Below are 26187 nucleotides of genomic sequence, written 5' to 3' on the forward strand. Positions count from 1 at the left end.
TAGTATACCGCTTTTTTTGACTTTTAACTACAGGTAAGCCTATAATAAGGCTTACCTGTAGGTACAATTAATATCTCCTTCACGGTTTATGAGATATTACCACTGCATGCAGCCGCTGACGAGTGCGGCGCATGCGCTCTGAAGGTCCGGCGGAATTGCCGGAAAATTACTCCCGTGCGCATGCATGGGAGTGACGTCATCGCGGCTCCGGCCACTCACAGCGCCGGAACCGCGGAACCCGGAAGAGACGCCGTGGGATCATGTCCGCTCCCACAGCGGTGTCCGGGGGTCCGTGTCGGGGCTTCGTTCTAAGGTAAGTAATTCATAATGAGCTAGTATGCGATGCATACTAGCTCATTATGCCTTTGTCTTGCAGGGTTTTTTTTTTTTTTCCATTAGAGTATACTACCGATTTAAAGACGGCATCCACCTAGATCCTGGAACTGGGAGCTGGCTCAGCCTCTCAGTGCACTACTGAGAGTCTGAGCCAGCCGCTCCCGCCCCCTCCACAGCCCTGCATTCCAGTGAGCACTGGAGGGGCAGAGTAGAGAGCTGCAACTGACAGTCAATGACTGTCAGCTCAGTGAAGGCTGAGAACTGAGTGATCGGTGGTTTTTGATGGCTCAGTTCTGACTTAGAAGCAGTGGGGGAGCACTGGATCGATGCTGCATCCTCCTAGGTAAATATGATTTTATAAAAACAAAACCCATACTTCTCTTTTAATTAATCCTTAAAGTGATTTTAAAGAAACATTTTATTAAAAAAAAACAAAAAAAACAAACATGTAATACCTGCTCTGTAAAGTGGTTTTGCACAGAGCAGCCCCGATCCTCCTCTTCTCAGGTCCCTCGCCAGCGCTCTGGGTCCCTCCCCCTTGCCGAATTCCCTAAAAGCAACTTACTTGTTATGGGGGCACACGAGCATGTTTGCTCCCGAGCCGGCTCTCTGTGTCCATAATGCCCCGTACACACGTGCAGATTATCTGAAGACTTTTGTCTGCAGACTTACCAAAACCATATAATATGAGGTCAAACCTAAACACTTTCAATTTGTATGCAATCCGGCAGGCCCTTGCACTACATAGAAAAGGTAAATCTGAAGACAAAAGTCTTCAGATAATCTGCACGTGTGTACGGGGCATAAGACACATAGAGCACAATTCAACCCCACCTCACGGGCTGTGATTGACAGAAGTGGGAGCCAATGGGTCCTGCTGCTGCATCTCAGCCAATCAGGAGGGAGAGGCTTGGGAGAGCCTCAGCTCTCCCTGGCACATTACTGGATCAGGATTATGCTCAGGTAAGTATTGGGGGGGCTTAGGGGGGAGATGCACACTGAAGGTTTTTACCTTCAATTATAGAATGCATAAAAGGTAAAAAAAAAAAAAAAAAAACCTTCAGCCTTTACAACCACTTTAACAATTACATATTTTTCAAACCTGTTGAAAAATTAAAAAATACAGCGCTCACCTCAATGACAATAAAGGCCAAACAGGGAAAAGCTTTTTCACTTTGGTTTTCTCACTGTATCTTTTCATTGTTTCCTTCATTGCTTGTAACTGGTGTTCGACTCATAGCTCCACACTCTTCATGATCTGAAATGCAATCAAATCATTCATTACTTGGACAACTCAGTAAAACATGTCATCTGTATAATAGAAGAGCCCTCATTTCTGTGTGGAGGAGGGAAAAATTTAATAACTCAAATCCATTAATCACTAATCCTCCGTAAGAATTACCCCTTTGTGACCAGTCCATTTTTTGGGATACGGCACTGCGTTTCTTTAACTGACATTTGTGCAGGCATGCAACACTAAATGAAAAAAAAAAAAAAAAAGTATGCTCCACCCCCCCCCCCCCCACAGCGTCTGTCATTCTCCCTGAAGTGATCACAGAGGCTATCTGATCCTGCTATATAGGATCGTATGTCTCTGTGATGACTTCACAAGCCACGCCCCCAGACAGTTAGAATCATGCCCCTAGGGACACATTTAACCCCTTGATCACCCATACTGTTAACCCCTTCACTGCCAGTGCCATTTTTACAGTAACAGTGCATATTTATAGCACTGATTACTGTAGTAATGTCACTACTACCCCTCAAGTGTCAAAAATGTCAGTCAGGGGTCTGATCTGTCCGCCGCAATGTCGCAGTCCCGCAAAAAAAAAATCACAGATCGCTGCCACTACTAGTAAAAAAATAAATAAAAAAAATGACATAAATCTTTCCCGTAGTTAGTAAACACAATAATTTTTGTGCAAACCAATAAAAATACGCTTATTGTATTTATTTTTACCAAAAATATGTAGCCGAAAAAAAATTGGCCTAAAACGTTAAAAAAATTAGATTTTTACATTTTTTGAGAATTTCAAATAAAAGAATTTGAAAAATATTATTTTTTCAAAATTGTCGCTCATTTTTTTGTTTATAGCGCAAAAAAATAAAAAAATAAAATTGCACAGGTGATCAAATACCACCAAAAAAAAGCTCTGTTTGTGGGGAAAAAAGGACATCAATTTCGTTTGGGTACAGCGTCGCACGACCGTGCAATTATCCGTTAAAGTCACGCAGTGCCGAATCGTAAAATAGGGCCTGGTCATTGAGCAGCCAAATCCTCCGGGGCTAAAGTGGTTAATGCAGCCATTACAATCTGACCCTTATCAAAGTCCCTGAAACCCTTACACTTGTCTATTTTTTCTGCTTTCAAAACATTAACTTCACGGACAACGTGTTCACTTGCTGCCTAATGTATCCCACCCATTTTCAGATGCCATTGTAATAAGATCATCAATGTTATTCACTTTACCGGTCAGTGGTCATAATGTTATAGATGATCATTTATTGGATGGAGGTCCTGTTATAGAACATTATATTGCATATAGAGGATTATATTGGAGGGAGGTCATATTATAGATCATTATATTGGATATAGAGCATTATATAATGCAAATCATATATCATATCTCAGACACATTACACCATATACGGTATATGTATCATAGAGTATTAGTATGGTACAACAAACAGTAGTAGTATTATAGGAAAGCACGTAGTGCTCTATGGGGTATAGGAGAGTGTATGGGGGACACATGGAGTGTGCTATGGGACATAGGAGAATGTATGGGGGACACATGAAGTGCTATGGGGTATAGGAGAGTGTATGGGGGATGCATGGAGTGTGCTATTGTAAATAGGAGAGTGTATGGAGGTTGCATGGAGTGTGCTATGGGGTATAGGAGAGCGTATGGGGGACACATGGAGTTTGCTATGGGATATAGGAGTGGGTGGAATATCGGGGGGGGGGGGGGTTTAAATGGATGGACAGGTCACCTAATAATGCGGATTCCCCCTCAGTCTTCTGCCTCCTCCTCCTCGGCCAATAGCATGGCTTCTCCTTTCGGCCAATCGGGAAACGGGTCTTCCTGTGAATAAATTACGTGGTTGTGTGGACGGAGTCCTGCAGAGCTGCGCACAATTCAAAATGTGACAAAATTTGACTGGTTTGCGCAAAAACTGTTTTTCTAGTAATGACGGCGATCTGCGATTTTTTTGCGGGCTGCGACATTACTACAGTAATCAGTACTAAACATATGCACTATTACTGTAATAATGCCATTGGCAGGGAAGAGGTTAACAGTGTTGGTGATCAAGGGGTTAAAATGAAGCCTAGGGTAGTGATTCTAACTTGGGGGCGTGGCTTGTGAAATGATCTCAGAGACATGGGAGCCTATATAGCAGGATCACATGGTCTCTGTGATCATCCCAGGGACAAGGACGGACGGCTGGGTTTACAACAGCCGACCATCCTTTTCTCTCAGCGGGGAGAGATCGCCGGTGTCAGGCGGCAATCGGAGCCACCTGACACACGCACTGGCTTCCCGCCTGACGAACGGGGGCGGGACTCCCCAGAGCGAGCGTCGTACATGTACGGCGATTTGCCTGTAGGAGCCAGCCTGCCGCAGTACATCTGCGGCGTGTGGTCGGGAAGCGGTTAAACACCACCAAAAGAAAGCTCTATTTGTGTGATAAAAATGTAATTTGGGTACAATGTTGCACGGCCTTTCAATTGTCATTCAAAGTGCGACAGCGCTAAAAACAAAAAATTGTCCTGGGCAGGAAGGGGGTATAAGTGCTCAGTAAGTAAGTGGTTAAGTTATCATGAATGTGAACCCCCATCAATGAACTTTGTTTTCTCCCTTTTGGTCTGGTGAATATATCACTGAAAGTTTTTTATATGCTCAATAAGTGTGGAAAAACATCTGATGATCCTGCCAGAAATCCAGTGCTATCCTGCTCACTCTGCATACTTATCTTCAGCCGGGGTATTATTCCTATCCAGGTCTCCCCAGACTTAACAACCCCTCCCCCACTGTTATAAGATGGGGAGAAGCGAAGGTGTTCGGTAATTCTAGAGTGACAACAAGGCTTTTTCATAACTTACAATGAAAAACGTGGAGCTGCACACCAGTCAGCCTGGTAATGAAAGTATACAGAGCAACTTTAGCTAGTCTCCTCCCAGGCCACACCCTCTGGGAGGAGACTAGCTGAAGTCCATGTTTATTCGGTCATTACTGGGATGACTGATTATGTGCGGCTTCACGGTTTTCATTAGAAGTTAGTGATATTGGGCTGCACCGGCCCTCTGGATGCCTGCCTGTCGTCAGGAGGATATACACATTGTCACCCTAAGATTGGAGGGGTCGTATGGGCAGGTTAAAGCGGTTGTAAGCCCCTGGGTGCCTTTTTTTCACCTTTATTCTGACCTGCAAGGTAAAGCCATAAAGTGCTAGTATGGATCGCATGCTACATTATGTGAAACTTACCTGAAAACAAAGCATTCCAGAGATGCCATCGCTGGAGGCTGCTTCCATCGTCACCCGTCTTACTTCCGGGTTCACGGGATCCATCGCGTGACTGGCCGGAGCAGTGATGAGGTCACACCCACGCAGGGGTGGACTGACAACTCATGGGGCCCCCGGGCAATCAGAGTTCATGGGGCCCCCTATGTCCACACTTAAGCCACACAAAACCCCACCTACAAATTGCAGCTCAGCCACATAGAGTGGGCATTTAAATATCTACCACAGCATAGCCTGCATGGAAGTTCCTGGCTTCTTTCTGTAGTGTGTAGCCTCTCATGGGGCCCCCTACTGACCCTGGGCCCTCGGGCAGTGCCCTAATCCCCGAATGGTCAGTCCGCCCCTGCACCCACGCATGCGCTGGGGAGCCGCCGTTAACAGCACAGGATTCGGAAGTAACAGCATGGGTGGCCGTTCCTTCAGAGCGCATGTACTGATGGCGTCATCAGCTGCATATATAATAAATATCTCCTAAACGGTGCACATATAGGAGATATTTACAGTACCTATAGGTGAGACTTATTATAGGCCTACCTATAGGTACAAGTATAAGATAGAAGTTTACAACCACTTGAAGGTGAAAATAATGACAGGAAAAAAGAAAATGAACGCATTTCCTGCATGTAAGGACAGGGAAGATTTATTATTTTCATTTTCTGTTCTTGGAAATAAAGGACATCAAATCCCAAGAACAAAACGACTCCATACTACTTCCTGCTGTTATTCTCACCTTCCAAAGACTTTGTTAGAAGAGAAGTACAGACTTACAAAAGAACATTGAGGCCGGGATCACATATGTGCGGCCGTGGTTTACAGCCTGGGGTCCAGTGCGTTTCTGTTCACCCGTTCAGGTGCGAATCAGGTCCGGATTTTTGCATGAATTTGAACCTGATTTGGGCCCAAAAACGCACAGAACCCTTTTAGAAACCACACCGCGGCCGCCCCGTACATGTGTGAACCGGCTCCATTGAGAGCCGGTCACATTCACATGGCAAGCGAATTGGATGCGGTTAAAACCACATCCAAACTCACACATATGTGAACCCGGCTTTATACTCCCCTAGGTGGATGCAGCATGGATCCGATGATGCATCTATACCCCGCTGGCTCTGCAGCGAGAACGGAGCAATCAACCCAGTGGCATCTTAAGAGCATTATAGGCCCCCGGGCAATGCAGTGCCCTGCCTACACAATCACCCACGAAAATAAAAATGCAAATCATCGATAAGGCGATATTTATTGGTACAGCAGTGCCAGGCTAATGACAGCTTCCAAGTTGGGCGGCTGGGTCTGGTGAACACACACACGGACGGGGGTCAGACTCGACTGTCCTGTGTGTGCGCGCCTGTTCCCGTGGAGGTGGACAGGCATTCCTGCAGTTGTGGGCTCCCCCTCCACGGGCCAAGAGGCCTGGCAGCAGCGCAGGGCAGACAGGCGCTTGCCACCTGATCAATTTGGTGGCGGAATGCACACAGGATGCCCAGCATGCCCATTCGGTAAGATGGCATTGTGTCTGGCTGCATATAGTCTCAATCAGTTAATTAACCTCTAAGAGCCAGCTCCTGCCGGCCATTTAAGGGGTTTAGAATGCCTGGAGATGGGGCTTATGGTCATCTGACTGCTGTGATTGGCTGACACGGCAGTCACGATCGGAAATCTTTCCATTAGCTGCCGGTAACTGTGCTGGGAGCGCACTCTCGGCACAGCTCCATCGGCGCTATTACATGCAAATGTGCAGCCGCTCGCACCAAGGCCTGCCAGCCAAGAGGCCACATATTTGCGTGTGAATGCAGCTCACACATCTAAAACAAGAGGGTCAATGGAGCTGCCACTGATTAAAAAATCATGCAAAGTCACAAACACACCAGGGCTCTCCATCAATACCCACTGAGTTATGGACTAAAATAGCTTAGACTATGGACTAAGTTGAGGGCAGAATATTTATTTTGGAAAAGCTTTTTCTGTTACATAAGACTAGATTTACCAAAACTGGTGCACACAGATGCTGTGCATAGTAACCAATCAGCATCTAACTTCAGCTTGTTCAATAAGCTTTGACAATAAAACCTAGAAGCTTATTGGTTCTATGCACAGCTGCACCGGATTCTGTGCGTGCCAGTTTTAGTAAATCTCTCCAGAAGGCAGGCCATAGATGATGCAATTTTCAAGAAAGATAATCGCTTGATTCCTCCATCAACACAATCAGTGGCGGGGGAGCCGTCCCTGTCAGGAGAACACAGTGATTTCTGCTGAGGTTATAGCCGCTGGCAATATTTGTATGTAAAAATCCAACGTTTGGTACCAAAGTTGATTAATGGTACAATTAGCCTGCCCACAGATGGTTTGAATCTGCTCCTGGACGCACAGGCTGGTTTTTTTTACTGCCCCTAAACGCCTATGAAAGATTATGTGTACATGGACATATAAGCTAACATGGAGGGGCATTTAGAGGCAGTAAAACCTCCCCCCAAAAAAGCGTCAGAAGCCTCTAACAGCAGCTGTAAAAACATCTAGTGTGCATGAGCTCTAAGGCCCCTTTCACATGGGCGATCCGATCCGCCGGTCAGTTTTTCAGGCAGACCAGATTGGATGCTCCATGCACCCCTATGGGGCAGCAGATGTCAGTGGAGACATTTCTGCTGACATTCCAATCCTGTCCGTGAAATCCGGATACATGGAAACTCTACTTTCCGTTCGCCTGGCGGATTGGATCGGATGAGAATGGATAGGCGGTCTGTTCTCATCTGATCTCCCCATAGAGGACAGCGGGGATCTGACAGCTCCGTCTCCGCACACAGAGCGGAGACAGAGCTGTCATCCGCCTGCTCAGCGGGGATTGGCGGATCGATCCCCCGCTGAGCAGAACGGACTCCGTCGGCGGATACGGCCATGTGAAAGGACCCCAAGTGTCCCATGGCTTCCTGAATACCTACCACATAGTTTGTGCAGAAAACATTCTGTGAAATGTATACACAGCCTGCACGCTAATAACAATATGGTGTTCCAATGAAATACAAAATAAAGTGTTGGGAAGGAGAGGAGGTATTTAGGACATGCAGAGGAGAATTATCCACATAACAAATCACAGAGATCCAAAGCAATGATTCTTTTATTCCATTGTCTTCAAGTGCTGACAAAATGTAACAAAACAAAAAAAGGGACACATTCCACTTCCCTCCCACTGCTGCTGTATCAGCTGGCCAACAGTCACGGCATCCTAAAATCAGTGATCGGCTGCAGAATGAGCTCTTACATAAAAACCTACAGGGAAAAATATATATATATATATATATTTATATATGTTAGAAAACAAGAGGAAGAAAATACAAAAAAGGGGAAAAGGAAGCCAGTACTGCAAGAATGGTCACAAAACAATGGGGTATTCAAACAAGAATAAAAGAAGCTATAAAAACATAATATACAGACCAAACTGTGAACTTTTATTGGGCTGATATCCAGCAACACGCTGTGCTGTGCTTATTAGTGTGCTGGAGTCTTTAAAGCGTAGGGGCCACCCATACAGAGGACACATGGCCGGCCTGTGAAAAGTACCAATATTCTGACTTTTTTTTTTGTGCTGAAATAATTTTTAGTCTTCCAATTTAGAAGGAATTAGTAAAATGGCAGTATGCATTCTCATCATTACTGGTTCAGGTGGCAAAAAGGCTGGGGTACATCTAGGCAATGCTCATGTGACCTTGTGTATGACAGGGCCCCTTATGTCAACATGTCATATTTGGATGTTAGTAGGTCACTGCTCTAAAAAGAAAGCGGCATGGTTTGTGGAGAATATACATCATATCCATTAATCTGGGGGCCACAAAAACAATTCAGGGTCCCTCTTTGGATATTCTGACCAACTCGCTGATGTTGCTTACGTAAGGTGTGTCCATCCAAAACTCATTTTTTAATCATAGGTGGGTGAAAGTGGGCTGAACCACCCAGTCGCTATTTTTTTTTTTTTTTTTAGGAAGTTCAGTGACAAGATCTCTTCCTCAAAGTTATTAAATTAGACCCCCCGCGGGTCTCACTCCTGCTGCTGCTGTAAAATAAATGAAAGCTCCAAGAACAACAAAGCACTGAGGATACCAGATGAGAGATGTCACTGCTGGAGTGTCTGTGATCCAACCTGCTGGAATCTAGCGCAAACACTGCTAGCAGGAAAAATGGCTGCCTCCACTCAGCAGGCACATTTACACGTTAAAGAGCACAAGAGGAGGGCGCTGTGTCAGCGGGTCTGTTTGCAGTACAGCACAAGCAGGGATGTTTCCATTGTGAGATGAGAATCAATAAGGCTCAGATCCCAAATGCTGGTGCACACAGGGGGCTCAAGGGGCAAACATTGTAACTAAACAGGGTGCAGCAATAGCCCTGCCACTAGGAGATTGAACAGGCAGTATTGCATGCTGCAGTGATGTACACGTAAGACGAGCATGTCCAACATACCGGACCATTGCATATATGTGCAACAGACCAGCGTACACTAAGAAGAGGCACAAGGAAATACAGTGTGGACATGTCTGAAGTACCAGTCTACAGCAAGCGTCACCAGGGGATCTCACTATATATACATTCAGTCATATGTAGAAATGTGTGCATATGATACGTAAGTAAAAGAGGCCCCTGTACCTGCACAGACCAATATATTTACAAGTATGCTTTCATCTGTATATTGTCTACAGATTTGCTACATGTACACAAAATTGCTCTCTGTTGCCCCCCCCCCCCCCTCCCCTGCATCTACTTGTGTTATTCCTACTTGCTTAGGCAAGTATTGTCTAGAACGTACAAAGCATCAAACTGCACAAGGCTTGGCCCGTAGTTAAAGTCCTCACATGCCTGTAGTTTTCCCAATGGCAGGCATGGTTCCTGAATGACCAGATACAAACATACAGAAGATATAGATATATATTTATAGTAATAATGATTAAATGGTAAAAGAAGAGCTTGGAGCGTAGGGGAGTTTATTAGATGGTGGCTGGTAGTGGAGAAGGCTGCTGTTCCTCTCTCTTGTCAGTTTTGCTGTACTGCTTCCCTACACAGTTTTCCGGAGAAATATCACGGGGAGAACAGTCCAGGGAGTTGTCCATTGTCTCCTGCACCCCGCCTTGTGCTTTGTAGGGAAAACACGGTCAGTTAAGTCTCCTTTAACAGGTTGATTTTGGCGCAGATTTTTAAAGCAGGTCCCAGTTTAATATTCAGGGCACTCATAAGGTGTTCCTCTTTCAGCAGTAACAAAGCCTGCCCGTCGATCTCTTGAGACCGAAAGTCTTCAGCTAAATCCTGGCATCCTAGGGGACAAAAAAAAGGGCAAAACAGAAGGTTTTCTTAGATCTCACTTTATAGTGACAGGGGTGCATTTCCAAATCGTAAAGACACTTTTTTCCAATCAGAATTTGGCTTTCAAAAACTAAAGAGGACAGACTAACGAAAACAGGCTTCTGATCACTTACTGCAGGTTATTCATTTGAGGCCCCTTTCACACAGAGCAGACTGGCAGCGAATCTGCTTGCTCAGCAGGGGATGTCAGCTGATCCCCGCTGAGCAGGTGGATGACAGGTCCATGTACACGGACACAGCCCGCTGTTCTCCATAGGGGGTCAGATGGAAATGGATCCTCATGCATCTGTTTTTAGTGGACAGGATCAGATCGGAATGCTGACATCTGATGCTTCATAGAGAGCTACGGGTGGTCCAATTGGGTATGCCTGAAAAACAGACAGGCGGATCCAAATCGGTCTGTTCGTGTGAAAGGGGCCTAAGAAGGGCAACTCAGAGAGCATATCATCAGATCCCCATGTGTCTGTTTTTAGTGGACAGGATCAGATCAGATGTCGGTGGGTGTCCACTGACATCTGATGCTCCATAGTGAGCTATGGGTGGTCCGATTGGGCAACTCAGAGAGCATATCATCAAGAATTCAAAATAAATTAAAATATACTACTCAAAACAGTACAAGAACTTTCAAATGGATCACAGCAGTAGAGGCAATAGTCAATTACATAAAAAATCTCTAACAGTCAACCAAAAATGTTTTAAAATATAGCTTTAGTTGGTCAGCACCCCCCTCCCCCACCTTCATTCTGCAAGATTTGTGATGGCTGTCTATAAATACAGATAATGACACGCAGTTATACCTTGTAAGGAGGAAATGAACTCATACACCTCTTCCACACTCCAACGACTGGGATTGCTGGACAGAAACACTGGATTTATCCCCAGAAGTTCTGAGCTGGAGGGTCCACTGGTTGGGGTGCTTCCATCTCTCTCTGCATGGGGTGTCCTACAGGAGGGAGGGGCTGGGGAGGTGGGAGAGAAAGCCTCATCATAGCTGGAATTGTCAGAACCGCGGCTCGAATCCTCCTGTAAGAAAGGAATAGTCAGAAAAATGCAGGAATCCAATAAATCCTGGATTTAATACAGGTTACATGCTAAAGTGAGCATAACCCCCTTCTGTGCCACCAGCGTAAAACTTTTGCCTGTGGCAGTGGTGGCTTCCACACACAATTTGTGTGTACTTCACAGACATCTTTCTCTTGAAGTGGTTTTGGCAACTGTAAAGTCACCCACTCACTTCCACAGGCACAGGAATATAGGGGACTAAAATGTCTCATTAAATAGAAGGTGTCACAAGCTATATGCTGTCACATAGGAGCTCTTAATCCACAATGTGACAGCAATAAAGTTATGTGGGGGGGAGAAACGGTAAACAATTAAACCGTCACCAGAAAAAAAACAATGTTTTACCACCTTGACCTCCTCTCTGACATGTTGGGTATCTACTCAACTGTTGGGTAAATACTCAGCCCAATCGTGACCTTTATATTTTATTAATATATTGCATTTATAAATACTCAGTCCAAATCGCGACCTTTATATTTTATTAAATTAATATATTGCATTTATGTATCCTAAAATAAACTTTAGTACATTTTCTATTATCGTGCGACATAAAAAATTAAATTACCACTGTTTTATTCTCCAGGGTCTTTGCTTTTAGAAAATGTATAATGTGGGTGTTTTAACAAATCTTCTGGTTTAAAAAAAATATGCATTTTACCATGTGTGCAGAAAAAGAAAAAATAAAAAATAGTAAAAGCAATCAAAGCGAAAAAGGTTAAACCCTGTAGTAAACTAGAGCTCTTTAGCCTAATAAACAACCTTGCAAATACTTAGCAACTACACAGATCAGGGTCCTTTAATTTAGTGGTGGCTCACTACCTCTCAGGTATGGCTGCAGGACTTGCATCAGGAAAAGGCGCTGATAGTCAAAATGTTCTGGCTTGTCCCTCAAAAATCAGTGATTACATAACTCTTAACGGCCATCTATCGATGCCGTTTTGCTCAAGCTCTGCCACTGGTACAATGGTGCCCAACGCTGTGTGTTGGGACGCTACATGTTGGGCACTATCTTGCAGAGAGGGGCCGCACTTGAGGCCCTCTATTAACCAATTCCCTACCATACATGTAAAAATCTAAATTTTTTTTTAAAGAAAACTACTTAGAACCCACAAACATTATATATATATTTTTTAACAGCAGCCCTATAGAATAAAATATTTGGTGTTGCAAATTTTTATGTCACATGGTATTTGCGCTGCAGTTTTTTAAATGCAATCAATTTGGAAAAAATACACTTTAATTTATTATTATTTAAATTATTTTTGGCAAAATATAACAGACGATGTTCTATTTAAATAAATAGATACCCAACATGTCATGCTTTAAAATTGCATGGAATGGCAACAAACTACGGTACCTAAAATACTCCACAGGTGATGCTTTCAGGCCCCGTTCACACTGGGGCGATCCGACTTCCCGGGGCGACCTCACAGGTCGCGGCGCGCTGCTCGCACCGCGACCTCGGAGCGTCCGGCACGGACTTCATAACATTGAAGTCAATGCAGGTTGCTCCAGGTCGCCCCAAAGAAGCTCCGGACCCTTTTTCTAAGTCGGAGCGACTTGTGTCGCTCCTATTAGAACGGGTCCACAGCTTCTCTATGCCAGGCGACCTACGGCGATCTGTCAGGCGACCAGGTAGCCTGACAGGTCGCCCCAGTGTGAACGGGGTCTAAAACCCTTCACGTTACCAGTTTAGAGTTACACAGGAGGTCTCGTGCTGTTTAAGGTTGATGGTCCAAAATGTATGCACTGTATTGAAACCAGAGCACTTAGCATTTTTTCTATATATTCAGTAATATTATTTTGTATTTTTGGATCTTGTTATTTGCACTTTCCCAAGGCACACTTATTCTTGCGCTGTGTGTAATTCCATAATACCAGTTTAGAGTTACACAGGAGGTCTCCTGCTATTAGAATTATTGTTCTCACTGTTCATGACAATATCTCCTAAGTGCGGTGCAATCACAGTTTACATATGTGTGCAGGTCTTGCGTATGCATTCACATTTGTGTGCAAGCATGGGGGCACTTTACATTTTTGTATTATTTATTTTATCTAAAACTTTTTTCTACACTCTTTTTTGTATTAACTTTATTGCTATCACAAAGGATGAACGATATCCCTTGTGACACCATGGGCCATGACAGGTCCTCTTTATGGAGAGATCTGGGGTCTATTAGACCCCAAATCTCTCCACTGGCCTCCAATACAGCCAATGAGACATAGATCCGTCAGGCTGGCTGCTTTCATGGGCGCTAACGGCCAGGTAAACAAAGAGCCAAAACCTGAAGTGACGAAATCCTTGTCCCTTCCATTTTCCGGGGTCACAGAGAGGGGGGGAGAAAGACCAGTTCTTCACTTTCTGTCTAGTGCAGCCATCGCTGCCGGTCGCAGTGCTCCCAGGCTTTGTGATCGGACGGGAGAGGGGAGGATCCCCACAGAAGTGATCGAGTGACTGAACAGCCACTCTGTTTAAGAGGGGAAACACCGACTGAAAATTTGATACCAGGATGATGCCTGTAGCTGGTATCACCACTTTAACTCACAGGACATCCATGGACGTCCTTGGGCGGGAAGTGGTTAATTCAAGTTGACCACTACGGTGACAGAATAAAACCATGCAGGGACACTGGCCATAACTCCAAACTAGTCAATCAATGGTACAAAGGTAACGCAGATGCCAACCAACAGTATGTAAAAAAAAAAAAAATGGGAAAAGCACTGTTGTCACATAGAAAATGCTCTCGAATAAATCTGTATTTGATTGTTTAGCAAAATATAGAATAATAAATAATATTTTCTAAGCAGGTAAGCAGGCTCTAATGATTTCATTATATACTTCATGTGATCTAGAATTCTAATTAAAAAAAAAAAAAACCCTGTACTCCCCCTCCAAACAGCTATAGCAACATTGTAGCTTAAAACACGTTTGCCTGTTATGCGTTTGCTCCATATGAAAGAACACGGGCGCTAGGCACCTCTGTTACCCGCATTCGCTTCCCCTGAATCTTGGCACGTGCAATCTCAGAACTGTTTCTTCGTGGGCCACGTCTGCGCACTCTCACTCCTCCCATTTCCTGAAGATCCTTCAATGCCTTCCTTTTAAGACGCAACTGGTGACTGCAACTTACATTGTATCTGGAAGGAAAGGAACTGTAATGACGTCTTGACATGCCACAGCCACATACATTGCTGCTGTTTATATGCAGTACAGTGTTGCATGACCGCACAATTGCAAGTTAAAGTGTTACTAAACCCCCAACAGTAAAATCAATCTGTATATGCAGTAAAACATGCTGGTTATACGCACTGTGGAGGTTAATCCTCTGCATTGTGTAAAAAGGCTGTTTGATCCTCTCCTTCTTCCACTGTCCCCAAACCATCTCCTGATAAAATAGAGCCTTTGTAGTCACTTTGCACATGCTCAGTTTGGTGTGCATTGCTAAAGAGTTTTCTTTTTTTGCTTGGGAGGGTGCATGTGATCAGCACAGGGCCAATCAGCACTGTCCAGTGGGTCAGGGGTCCTGCAGCCGCATAGGACAGTCAGAGTAGAATGAAAACTCCTCTTGCAAGCTTTAACCAAACACTGATAGAGGTTTAAGTCAGCTATATACTGCTGATGAGGAAAAAAAAAGGGATTTTCGACTTACCGTGAAATCCATTTCTCTGATGTTCATTGACGGACACAGCTCTTGATATTTATAACCATTGGGTTATACTGCCCTCTACAGGAGTAGGACACTAGGCAGAAAAAAAAAAAAAGTCTGGCTCTGCTATAGGTACTTGGTTTTGTTACAAGCAGTGTCTGTGGAGTTGGATTCTTCTGAGGGGTGGGTGCTGTGTCCATCAATGAACATCAGAGAAATGGATTTTATGGTAAGTCAAAAATCCCATTTTCCCTTTCGTTCATTGACAGACAAAGCTCCCGATATTCTTATACTTTGGGACTTCCCAAGGCAGTGTTAAACATGAGGGGTGGGAACAGCGAATGAGAACGGGGGGGGGGGGGGGGAGTGTGAAAGAAGAGAGAAGGGGTAAAGAAAAGAAATATGGAACAAAAAAAGTTTTCCCAGATGATCAGTGACATGTAATTGCCATCATCCCATATATCGAATAAAAAAATGACACTGAAAGTGTCGGTCTCCTCTTAAGAAAGGGGGGATTTTTAAGGCAATAATAACTGAAAAAATATAGCAATACATATAGTAAAATATAAATCGTTTATTTAAGCTAAAAAATGACAAACCATGCCACTGATGTACAGATAAAGAGACACCTTGACCGGGCGTGGAAAACCACCATAGGTCATGGATCACACAAAACACAATACATACAAACATTGAAATGTAGCACATAGAGAAAAAAAAATATTATATATTATATATTATATATGAGGGAAACAAGGGATATGAGTATACCCCTCCCGCACCGGGGATCGGAATCCCAGGCGAGGGAGAATGTTCAAGCCGACGCGTTTCGAATGTGTGTGTTGAACTTTATAGTTCCAATCTTCCTCAGGGATATGTGAACTGGTGGTTTCTTTGTTTTCCTATCTAAAGAGGAAAAAACATAACCAACAAACACACACATAGAAATGGCTGTTAAAGAAATGATTCAGGTACATGAATGCGCCACCAGAAATTGCCCCCCCCACTCCCATCCATGGACATGAACACTGAGAACATAGGCAGCATATGCATGAAAAATACCCACCAATTACTCTTTGTAACAACAAATGACTATAGTTGCCATGAAGACACAAGCCTCAACCGATGGCGATATAGTTGTTGACCCAGGGAGGAGCAGGAACGGCTGATACGCTGTCCCAAATATTGTGTTGACGAAAAAAGTCTGCCCATCCGGTAGGCCCACGGGGTATATACCAATAAGAGTACCCCTTAAAATGTGGTGCCTAAAAACAAGGATAAACATGCATGTAAAATAATATATGGAAGCTAAGTTAGCCAAACTAAAAAATAAAAAATGTATATTTTGTAAGAGCAAAGGAACCAGATTTTTAGTCGAAGACCATCAAAAAAATCCACCACCATGCCTGACTTGTCTGAAATTGGGCACAGAGTTCAAAAAATTCCAAAAAGTAAATGGAAAATATATGTATCTCTATATAAAAGATCTCACTTACACTCAAATAGGTGTTTGAGTCCCCAACATGGTGGAGCAGAAAGCTCAAACTGGTCCCAGATGAGGTCCGTAGTGGCTCCAAAATAGGGGTGCATGTATGTAAAACCCCTAGCTCCCTCCCGTAATGTGGAGGAGCATGGGGATGAGGCATCAGCAGTGGGACTTGGCGTCCTCTGTTTTAAGGACTCGGGCGTGGTGCAAGACCACGCCCTCCTCGCACTCCCGCCTACCCGGAAGTAGCTGCGTTCCCGCACATGGACCGGAAGTGACGTAAAAGGCGCACCGGAAGTGACGTCAACATCCGGTCTTCCGGGAGGGACACAGAGGACCAACAGCCACCGACACAGAACAGGAAAACAACGTGCGGCGCAGGCAGAAGCCAATCGGACCACGCCGGGCAATGCACCATGGCCCCCCACTGGCACACTCGCCGAGTGTAGGGGCCTACATGTGCCGGACCGGAGGGGCAAAACAGGGGAGGCCAACACCTCTGCTCGGTCAAAAACAAAGGCACCAAGCAGAAACAAAAAATTAATTCCATATAGAAAAATGCAAAAAATGTGGATGACTATCATGGCAACCATCCAAAAGGCGCCAATAGTTGCCCACCCAAAATGCCATTCCCTGCTGGAAACGGGGGATGCAGCAACACCATGGTGCCAAAGGGTCACAGGAGGTAGGGGGCAAGGAAAGAAACCCCCCCCAAAAAAATATACCAAACATGCTTGCCATAGTCAAAAAGTATCCATAGTCCATGGGTTGAGAATGCGGGTGGCTCCGCGTCACACACGCATGCCCTAATATAACAACCAAAGTGATTGCAGAGAATACAGAATATTATAAACAAATACACAGAAAATGAGAAAAAATAATAAATAATAACAATGATTATGCAACCCATTGTTGCAGGGAATCATTGTTGTTAACACCACAAAATATACCGCTCTGTTGTTCAAAATACAAATCTGATGGAGAAAAAGAAAAGGAAAAAGAAGGAGAAAAAAAATGAATGAATAAGGGGGCATGGGAGGGACTAGTCGGTCTTAACAGAGCTAAACCCTTCCAGGAAGGGTCTAAAACTCTGACTCATTTAGGCCAGGTCGTTTGGTAGCCTCGAGAATCTGGATCCAACGTGCCTCCCTCTGAAGCAATTGCTTATTCCAGTCCCTGCCCCTTGGTGGAATGTGAATGCGGTCCAAGACGGTGAAGTTGACTCTGGGCATGCGATATTGGTGGTCCCAGGCCACATGCCTGCCTAGGGGCAGATAAAGGTTGCCAATACGCATGCTTGCCAGATGTTTATTGGCACGAGCCTGTAGCTCTTGCTTGGTCTTCCCGACATAAAATGAACCGCATTCACACTCCACCAAGTAGACCACCCCCCTGGTCTTGCAATTCGCAAAATGGCGCAGTCTGTGGCTGTCGCCATTGGGGAGGGTGAAGGAGAGTCTCCTTTGCACATACGGGCAGAGGGAGCAGGAACCACAGGGAAAGGTGCCCCACGTACGACAGGGGTCACGTCTGTGGTCCCCTTTGTACTCACTCTGGACCAATTTCTGGCTGATGGATCCAGCTCTTCTGTATGTCACAGACGGTTTCTGGGAAACAAATTTGGATAGTACTGAGTCATCCGTTAGGATGTCCCAATGTTTGGTAAGGACTCTGGCTATGGTTTCATGCTCTGTGGAAAAGCGTGCGATCGCTGTTTCCCTGACTTGAAAATTAGATCCTTACGTTCCAAATTTTTTTACTTTGTTGAAAGATTTTCTTAAGCATGACTTGCTATAGCCTCTGGCCAAAAAACGCTCAGTCAGGCCGCCAGCCTCCACCCGGAAGTCGTCAAGGGTCGAACAGTTCCGTCTGGCCCTGAGGAACTGGCTGTAAGGAATCGACCTCTTGAGCGACTCCGGGTGGAAGCTGGCAGCATGCAGAACGCTATTGCCAGCTGTCTTTTTCCGGAAAAGTTTGCTGAATAATTGACCATCTTCCCCTTTGTATATGGTCACGTCCAAGAAATCAATCTGCTTCTTATCAGCCACCATGGTGAAAAACAGATTGAAGACGTTTTGATTCAGACATTCCAAGAAATTCTCCAAAAGGTCCAGGGAGTCATCCCAGACAAGGAAAACGTCGTCTATGTATCTCTGCCATGATAATACATGGCAGGTATACATAGACAAGGCCCCGTCTGAGAAGACCACTCGCTCCCACTCCCCCAGGTACAGGTTGGCATATGTTGGGGCACAACAGGTCCCCATAGCCACACCCTGTACCTGGAGGTAGTGGGAGCCCTGGAAAACAAAAATGGTATTATGGAGGATAAAGTCCAGCATGGAAAGGACAAACTGGTCGAAGGCCCAGTTGTCCATGCCCTTCTGACCCAAAATCTTGCGGATGGCCTGTATCCCTAGAGCATGCGGGATGCTATTATACAAGCACTCCACGTCAATAGACACAAGTAGAGCTGACTTAGGAACTTGTAAGTTCTCTAAAATTTGCAAGAGATGTAGGGTGTCCCTGGTGTAGGAGGTCAAACTTAACACATAGGGGCGAAGATAGGCATCAATAACTCTACTGATGACCTCCGAGATGCTACCGCCATCCCAGAACACCGACCATGTATGCGCTCCCAAAGGCGCATAAAAATTTGGACGACCCACCAGGGAGGCCGATTATCTCCGGCAATGGTAGCATCTCGGAGGGCATACATGTGGCCTGGGACCACCAATATCGCATGCCCAGAGTCAACTTCACTGTCTTGGACCGCATTCACATTCCACCAAGGGGCGGGGACTGGAATAAGCAATTGCTTCAGAGGGAGGCACGTTGGATCCAGATTCTTGAGGCTACCAAACGACCTGGCCTAAATGAGTCAGAGAGTTTTAGACCCTTCCTGGAAGGGTTTAGCTCTGTTAAGACCGACTAGTCCCTCCTATGTTATTCATTCTTTTTTTTTTTTTTTTTTTCTCCTTTTTCCTTTTCTTTTTCTCCATCAGATTTGTATTTTGAACAACGGAGCAGTATATTTTGTGGTGTTAACAACAATGATTCCCTGCAACAATTGGTTGCATAATCATTGTTATTATTTATTATTTTTTCTCATTTTCTGTGTATTTGTTTATTATATTCTGTATTCTCTGCAATCACTTTGGTTGTTATATTAGGGCATGCGTGTGTGACGCGGAGCCACCAGCATTCTCAACCCATGGACTATGGATACTTTTTGACTATGGCAAGCATGTTTGGTATATTTTTTTTGGGGGGGGTTTCTTTCTTTGCCCCCTACCTCCTGTGACCCTTTGGCACCATGGTGTTGCTGCATCCCCCGTTTCCAGCAGGGAATGGCATTTTGGGTGGGCAACTATTGGCGCCTTTTGGATGGTTGCCATGATAGTCATCCACATTTTTTGCATTTTTCTATATGGAATTAATTTTTTGTTTCTGCTTGGTGCCTTTGTTTTTGACCGAGCAGAGGTGCTGGCCTCCCCTGTTTTGCCCCTCCGGTCCGGCACATGTCGGCGAGTGTGCCAGTGGGGGGCCATGGTGCATTGCCCGGCGTGGTCCGATTGGCTTCTGCCTGCGCCGCATGTTGTTTTCCTGTTCTGTGTCGGTGGCTGTTGGTCCTCTGTGTCCCTCCCGGAAGACCGGATGTTGACGTCACTTCCGGTGCGCCGGGTACATCACTTCCGGTCCATGTGCGGGAACGCAGCTACTTCCGGGTAGCGCGAACCCGCGGGAGTGCGAGGAGGGCGTGGTCTTGCACCACGCCGGACTCCTTAAAACAGAGGACGCCAAGTCCCACCGCTGATGCCTCATCCCCATGCTCTTCCACATTACGGGAGGGAGCTAGGGGTTTTACATACATGCACCCCTATTTTGGAGCCACTACGGACCTCATCTGGGACCAGTTTGAGCTTTCTGCTCCACTATGTTGGGGACTCAAACACCTATTTGAGTGTAAGTGAGATCTTTTATATAGAGATACATATATTTTCCATTTACTTTTTGGAATTTTTTGAACTCTGTGCCCAATTTCAGACAAGTCAGGCATGGTGGTGGATTTTTTTGATGGTCTTCGACTAAAAATCTGGTTCCTTTGCTCTTACAAAATATAATATATATTTTTTATTTTTTAGTTTGGCTAACTTAGCTTCCATATATTATTTTACATGTATGTTTATCCTTGTTTTTAGGCACCACATTTTAAGGGGTACTCTTATTGGTATATACCCCGTGGGCCTACCGGATGGGCAGACTTTTTTCGTCAACACAATATTTGGGACAGCGTATCAGCCGTTCCTGCTCCTCCCTGGGTCAACAACTATATCACCATCGGTTGAGGCTTGTGTCTTCATGGCAACTATAGTCATTTGTTGTTACAAAGAGGAATTGGTGGGTATTTTTCATGCATATGCTGCCTATGTTTTCAGTGTTCATGTCCATGGATGGGAGTGGGGGGGGGCAATTTCTGGTGGCGCATTCATGTACCTGAATCATTTCTTTAACAACCAACAAACAAACACATAGAAATGGCTATGTTTTTTCCTCTTTAGGTAGGAAAACAAAGGGACCACCAGTTCACATATCCCTGAGGAAGATTGGAACTATAAAGTTCAACACAAACATTCGAAACGCGTCGGATTGAACATTCTCACTCGCCTGGGATTCCGATCCCCGGTGCGGGAGGGGTATACTCCTATCCCTTGTTTCCCTCTATATATATATACTTTTTTTTCTCTATGTGCTACATTTCAATGTTTGTATGTACTGTGTTTTTGTGTGATCCATGACCTATGGTGGTTTTCCACGCGCGGTCATGGTGTCTCTTTATCTGTACATCAATGGCATGGTTTGTCATTTTTTAGCTTAAATGAACGATTTATATTTTACTATATATGTATTGCTATATTTTTCAGTTATTATTGCCTTAAAAATCCCCCCCTTTCTTAAGAGGAGACCGACACTTTCAGTGTCATTTTTTTTATAAGAAAAGAAATATGTAGGTTGGGGACTAGAGAATAGTAGCAATTTCAATACACTACCCACCTGGCGAAAGAGTATCGAGGTAGTAAATACAATACGTTTCTCTTGCACATAATCTCTTTTATCGTTCAGCCTCCGGAAGTGATCTTGGCATCTGTTCTATTACCCACACTATAAGTACCATGGGACACTGTTTATCTTTTCCTTGTTCAATGAGGCATCTGTGTTCACATCAAGCAAGCCAAATTCCGACACCCTGCGCACAGAAGTAATAACCACTAAGAAGGCCACCTTCTGGGACAGCGTAAGCAGGGGGAATCTCTCGAAGATTTTCAAAAGAAGGCTTCGGAAGGACTGAGAGCACCAAATTGAGGTCCCAAGGTAGCACCGGAGACCGCACTGGAGGGGCAAAGTGCCTAACTCCCTGAAGAAAAGTATGCACCAGGGAGTGTGTGGCCAAGGGCCATTGAAAGAAGACCACTAAGGCCAACACCTGACCCTTGGTACTCAAGGCAAGTTTCTGCTCAACCCCCAGTTGAAGGAAGGTCAATGTAGCGGAGAAGTAGTTCAATCTACAGGGTCTCCGCTGGTAGACAGAAAAACAGGTAATATTCCAAATAGGCAGGTACAGCATGTTTTGTGGCTGGCGTTTCCCCCTCTAGCTCGCAATAATTCCTTCAATGTAGTTCTTTTCAATGCTGCATAGTTCACCTCCATTCATCAAGCGTTCTTATACTTTGACATATTTCCCGAATGCTGGTTTTATCCGAATGGCTCGTTCCGTTGTGCTGCTGCTTCTCCTCTTTGTTTGGTAGTTACTGCCGATCGTGGATCTGCTGTGCGGTTTGCAATCCCGTCGCTTGCCACCAGTTGTAGCGGAGAAGTAGTTCAATCTACAGGGTCTCCGCTGGTAGACAGGAAAACAGGTAATATTCCAAATAGGCAGGTACAGCATGCAACAATCCAGGTAGCGTTATACCATTCTTCCCTCCCAAAGACTAGACGACACATATGCTGGGAGTCAACAACATTTTTATTCACAGGCTTTCAGTATTAATGGGATTCCCCATGCAAGGGGCTTCCCCACAACATTCCAGGGGCTGTACAGCAGCATACCACATGGGGGACTGAATATTTGTACCTTGAAACAGACAGTCTTTCAATACACACCCCCTGTGGAGAGAGGTCTCCAGTCCAGACCAATGTCTGTGTCATGAATCCACACAATTAGACACAGAAACAGGAGGGGGGGAGGGGGGATGGGGGAAGAAGGGCTGTAGCATTACATTACAAACACTTGGTTCTTAAAGGTATACACATGCAATAAACCTAATGCCTACACGAAGGACAATATACAGTGGCTGTATTTGCCACAGTCAAGATCTGAGCCACCGAAAAGGAGCGAGGGTGAACCCCAAGAGATTCACACCACGAAATGTACAACTTCCACGTACGATGGTAGATCTTCCTAGTAGATTTCCTAGCTTTTAACAGCGTTGGAATCACCGACGCAGGCAAACCTCTATCCATCAGCACCTGTCGTTCAACAGTCAAGCCGTCCCGCACCACATCAGCGTACAAAGCCCGGCGAGGTCAGTCCAGAGCCACTAAGATGACTGGAATCCCTTCTGTCTCAGTCCTGCATAGAAATCTTGGCAGAAGCTTTAGAGGAGGGAAGGCGTAAATCAGGCGATACTGACCCCACGGGGCCACCAGCGAGGCTGTGGCGTCTGCCAGAGGATACCGTGACTGAGCCACAAACCTCTCCACCTTTCTGTTGAGCCGAGACACCAACAGATCCACCTTGGGTATGCCCCACCGGAGACACAAATGATGAAACACCTCCGGATGAAGAGACCACTCTCCTTGATCCAACGCCTGTCGTCTGAGATAATCCGCCTGCCAGTTTTCCATCCCGGGAATGTGTACGGCAGAGAGGGCTGGAAAACCATTCTGCCCACCTTAGAATGCTGGCTACCTCCAGAGCTGCAAGGACACTTCTTGAGCCCCCCTGGTGATTGACATAAACCACGGCCATGGCATTGTCCGAATGAATGCACACTGGACATCCCTGAAGATGATCCATCCAATGCTCCAGGCACAGTCTGATTGCTCGGAGTTCCAAGACATTGATCAGTAGTCTGGACTCTTCCAGTATCTAGAGCCCCTGGGTAAAACTTTTGTTGAGGGCGCCTCCCCAGCCAGACAGGCTGGTATCTGTGGTGACCACTGTCCAATACAAGGGGAGGAAGGATTTGCCCAACCGAAGTGCCAGGGAACAAAGCCACCATATCAGGGACTCCTTCGATCCCCGGCTCAGCCGGATCTGATTGTCCAGAGACTGCATAAGTCTTGTCCCATTTGGCCTGAATCTCCCTCTGCAGGGACCTCGTGTGGAACTGTGCAAACTGAACCGCCTCGAAGGTAGGACACCATCAGGCACAGTACCTGCATGCAAGTCCGGAAGGATTACTATCTGCTGGACAGAAGGAGACGAGTTGCAGCCTGTCCAAAAGGAAGAAGCACTCTGGCTGAGGCCGAGTCCAGAGTCAGACCCATATAGTCCAGCATTGTGGACGGAACCAGAGCAGACTTCTGAAAATTCAGAATCCAGCTGAACTCCCTCAGAGTTCATATGGCGATTTCCAGGTTTTTCACCGGAGCAGTAGGAGACTCCGCTCGCAGGAGGTCGTCCACGTAGCCCAGTACGGCGATCCCCTGTTGGAGTAACAAGGCTAGCACCGGGGCTGACACTTTTGTGAAGACCCAAGGAGCAGAGGCGAGACCAAAGGGTAACGCCAAAAACTGATAATGCTTCTCTCCCATGGCAAAGGGGAGGAAGCACTGGTGACTGGCACATATTGGAATGTGAAGGTAAGCATCCTTTAAGTTGATAGAGGCAGGAAAATCCCCATGATGCAGGGATGCCACCACCGTGCGAATGGACTCCATTCTGAATTTCTGCACTCGCACAAAGCAGTTTAGCGCCTTGAGGTCCAGGATTGGACACTTGCCTTCTTTCCTGGGAACTGTAAACCGGTTTTAGTAAAAATCCTGAAAACGTTCCGAAGTCAGAATCGGGACAATCACCCCTTGAAGTAACAGGTCCTGTACCGCCCCATACAGACCCTGTAAGCCGCCCGGGGACAGGCACAAGTTAGAAGGAAAGACCCTTGCCAGGCAACAAGAGTGAAACTTGATCTTCTAGCCGGACCGAATGACTTTGTGGACCCACTTGTCTTGTACCAGGGAAGTCCACGGGTCCGGAAACCAGGGAGGACGTCTCACCAACCCCGATACGGGTGAGGGCACACCTTCATGCTGAAGGAGCCTTGTCCGCGGGTCTGGTGAAGCCCGCTCTCGGCTTGCCAGACAAAGTTCGTTTGGATCCTCCAGAGGAGGTCCTGAAAGGCTTCGGGCTCATGTTGACCCTGTGGGACAAAAAAACATCTTATGAGCCAAGAAGGAGGGCCCAAGTCTACAAAGAGGGTCCTTGCCCTTAGCAGCCTGTAGAAGAAAGGTACTCTTTCCTCCTGTGAGAACTTTATTGATGTCATCCAGGGTAGCTCCAAACATGCAATATCCTTGAAAGGGAAGATCAGTCGAGTCCTTTTTTGAAGTCTGGTCCGCAGACCAGTATTTGAGCCAAAAAACACGCTGAAGGACCACTGCTAAAACAAAGAGCTGAGCCACAAGGGAAGCCACATCACAGATAAACGGCAGCCCCTGGAACAGCTGGTCTGCAAGCTCAGCAAAGGCAGGGGGTAGCTGTTCTCCCTCCAGGTCATGGCATAAAAGCTTAGCCCACTCAGTCAGAGTTTGCGACACCAGGCCCATGGTAAATACCAGCCTCAGTGCCGAACCAGCCAGAGTGTACATATTGCGGGCCACAGCCTCCAACTTCCAATCAGCTGGATCCTGAAACGCTGAGGACACTTCAACCGGAATCGTGGTTGCCTTGTTCAATCTGGAAACCGGAGGGTCCACCACTGGTGGAACAGTCCACTTCTTAAGAAGGGACTCCTCATAGGGGTATCGCCTAGCAAAACCCTTAGGGACCCCAAGGGGAAGCTTTGGTCGTCCCCACTCGTTAGCCACAATTCTGTCAAAATAGGCAGGGAAAGGAAACTTCACTGGTTAGCTTGTGAGTGCCAAAGGGAACCTATGCCTCCGTAGCAGCTGCATCCTCCATTTTTAGGGTCTCACGCACAGATACAATCAGTGCTTCCACCAGCGTCTTTTCGTGCACGGTTGCAGATGTAGAAGAATCGTCCTCACTATATGAGGATTCCGGGCGTGTGGTTGCAGACCCAGCAGGGAGACCCACGTCCTCGGTGGCCGAATCAGATTCAGGATCTAATGAGACAGGAGGGCCCTGCATCCTCAGAGAGGGGATCAGGTGGGGAGATGTGCTCCAAAGACTCCATGAGTCACCAGGGGGACCACACAAAAAGTGTAAAACACTGCAAAGGGACAACCCTCACTGCGTTGGCAGCACCACCCGGTCGCCAGGCACAAAGCACCAAGCGATCATCAGCAGAGAGGGAGAGGACCCCACCAGACTCACCACCCAGCAGAAACAGGCACCAGCAGCCACCAGGACAATCTGCACTCCACGTGCGGCGATAAGGAAGTAAAAAGATCCAGGAGTCAGCACCAGCGGATGAGGAGGGATTCCCACCGCCAAAATTGCCGCCCACAGGGCTCCACAGTCATGGCCTCCGCCATTTTCAATGGCAAACCACCGCAAAATGGCCGCCGAACTACACAAACATTGCCGCCGTGCATTGAGCACCCAGGC

The 26187-nt window shown here is 46.0% G+C and overlaps 1 protein-coding gene and 1 long non-coding RNA gene across 9 annotated transcripts in view; one reads left to right on the forward strand and one right to left on the reverse strand.

The window, feature by feature from the left end:
- Nucleotides 1–7945: 7945 nt before the first annotated feature.
- LOC309563661 lies at nucleotides 7946–8901 on the forward strand. Its single transcript, XR_014225726.1, has 2 exons — nucleotides 7946–8746; nucleotides 8777–8901. It is a non-coding gene; the product is annotated as an uncharacterized lncRNA (long non-coding RNA).
- Nucleotides 8902–9749: 848 nt separating this feature from the next.
- PHC1 (polyhomeotic homolog 1) overlaps nucleotides 9750–26187 on the reverse strand; it is an 89910-nt gene continuing 73472 nt past the window's right edge. For 3 of the 8 annotated variants that reach the window (XM_082268234.1, XM_082268232.1, XM_082268233.1), the window contains exons 13-15: nucleotides 14240–14414; nucleotides 10997–11222; nucleotides 9750–10150 (exon numbers count right to left, since the gene is read on the reverse strand). In XM_082268234.1, the coding sequence (XP_082124360.1) occupies nucleotides 9996–10150; nucleotides 10997–11222; nucleotides 14240–14414 (556 nt within the window). In that variant the 3' untranslated portion in view covers nucleotides 9750–9995. The remainder of the gene's footprint in view (nucleotides 10151–10996; nucleotides 11223–14239; nucleotides 14415–26187) is intronic. The other 5 variants (XM_082268238.1, XM_082268237.1, XM_082268236.1 and 2 more) reach the window with 3 other exon arrangements.

This window comes from Pelophylax lessonae, assembly GCF_965119305.1.
Source record: "Pelophylax lessonae genome assembly, chromosome: 9".
Classification (NCBI taxonomy): domain Eukaryota; kingdom Metazoa; phylum Chordata; class Amphibia; order Anura; family Ranidae; genus Pelophylax; species Pelophylax lessonae.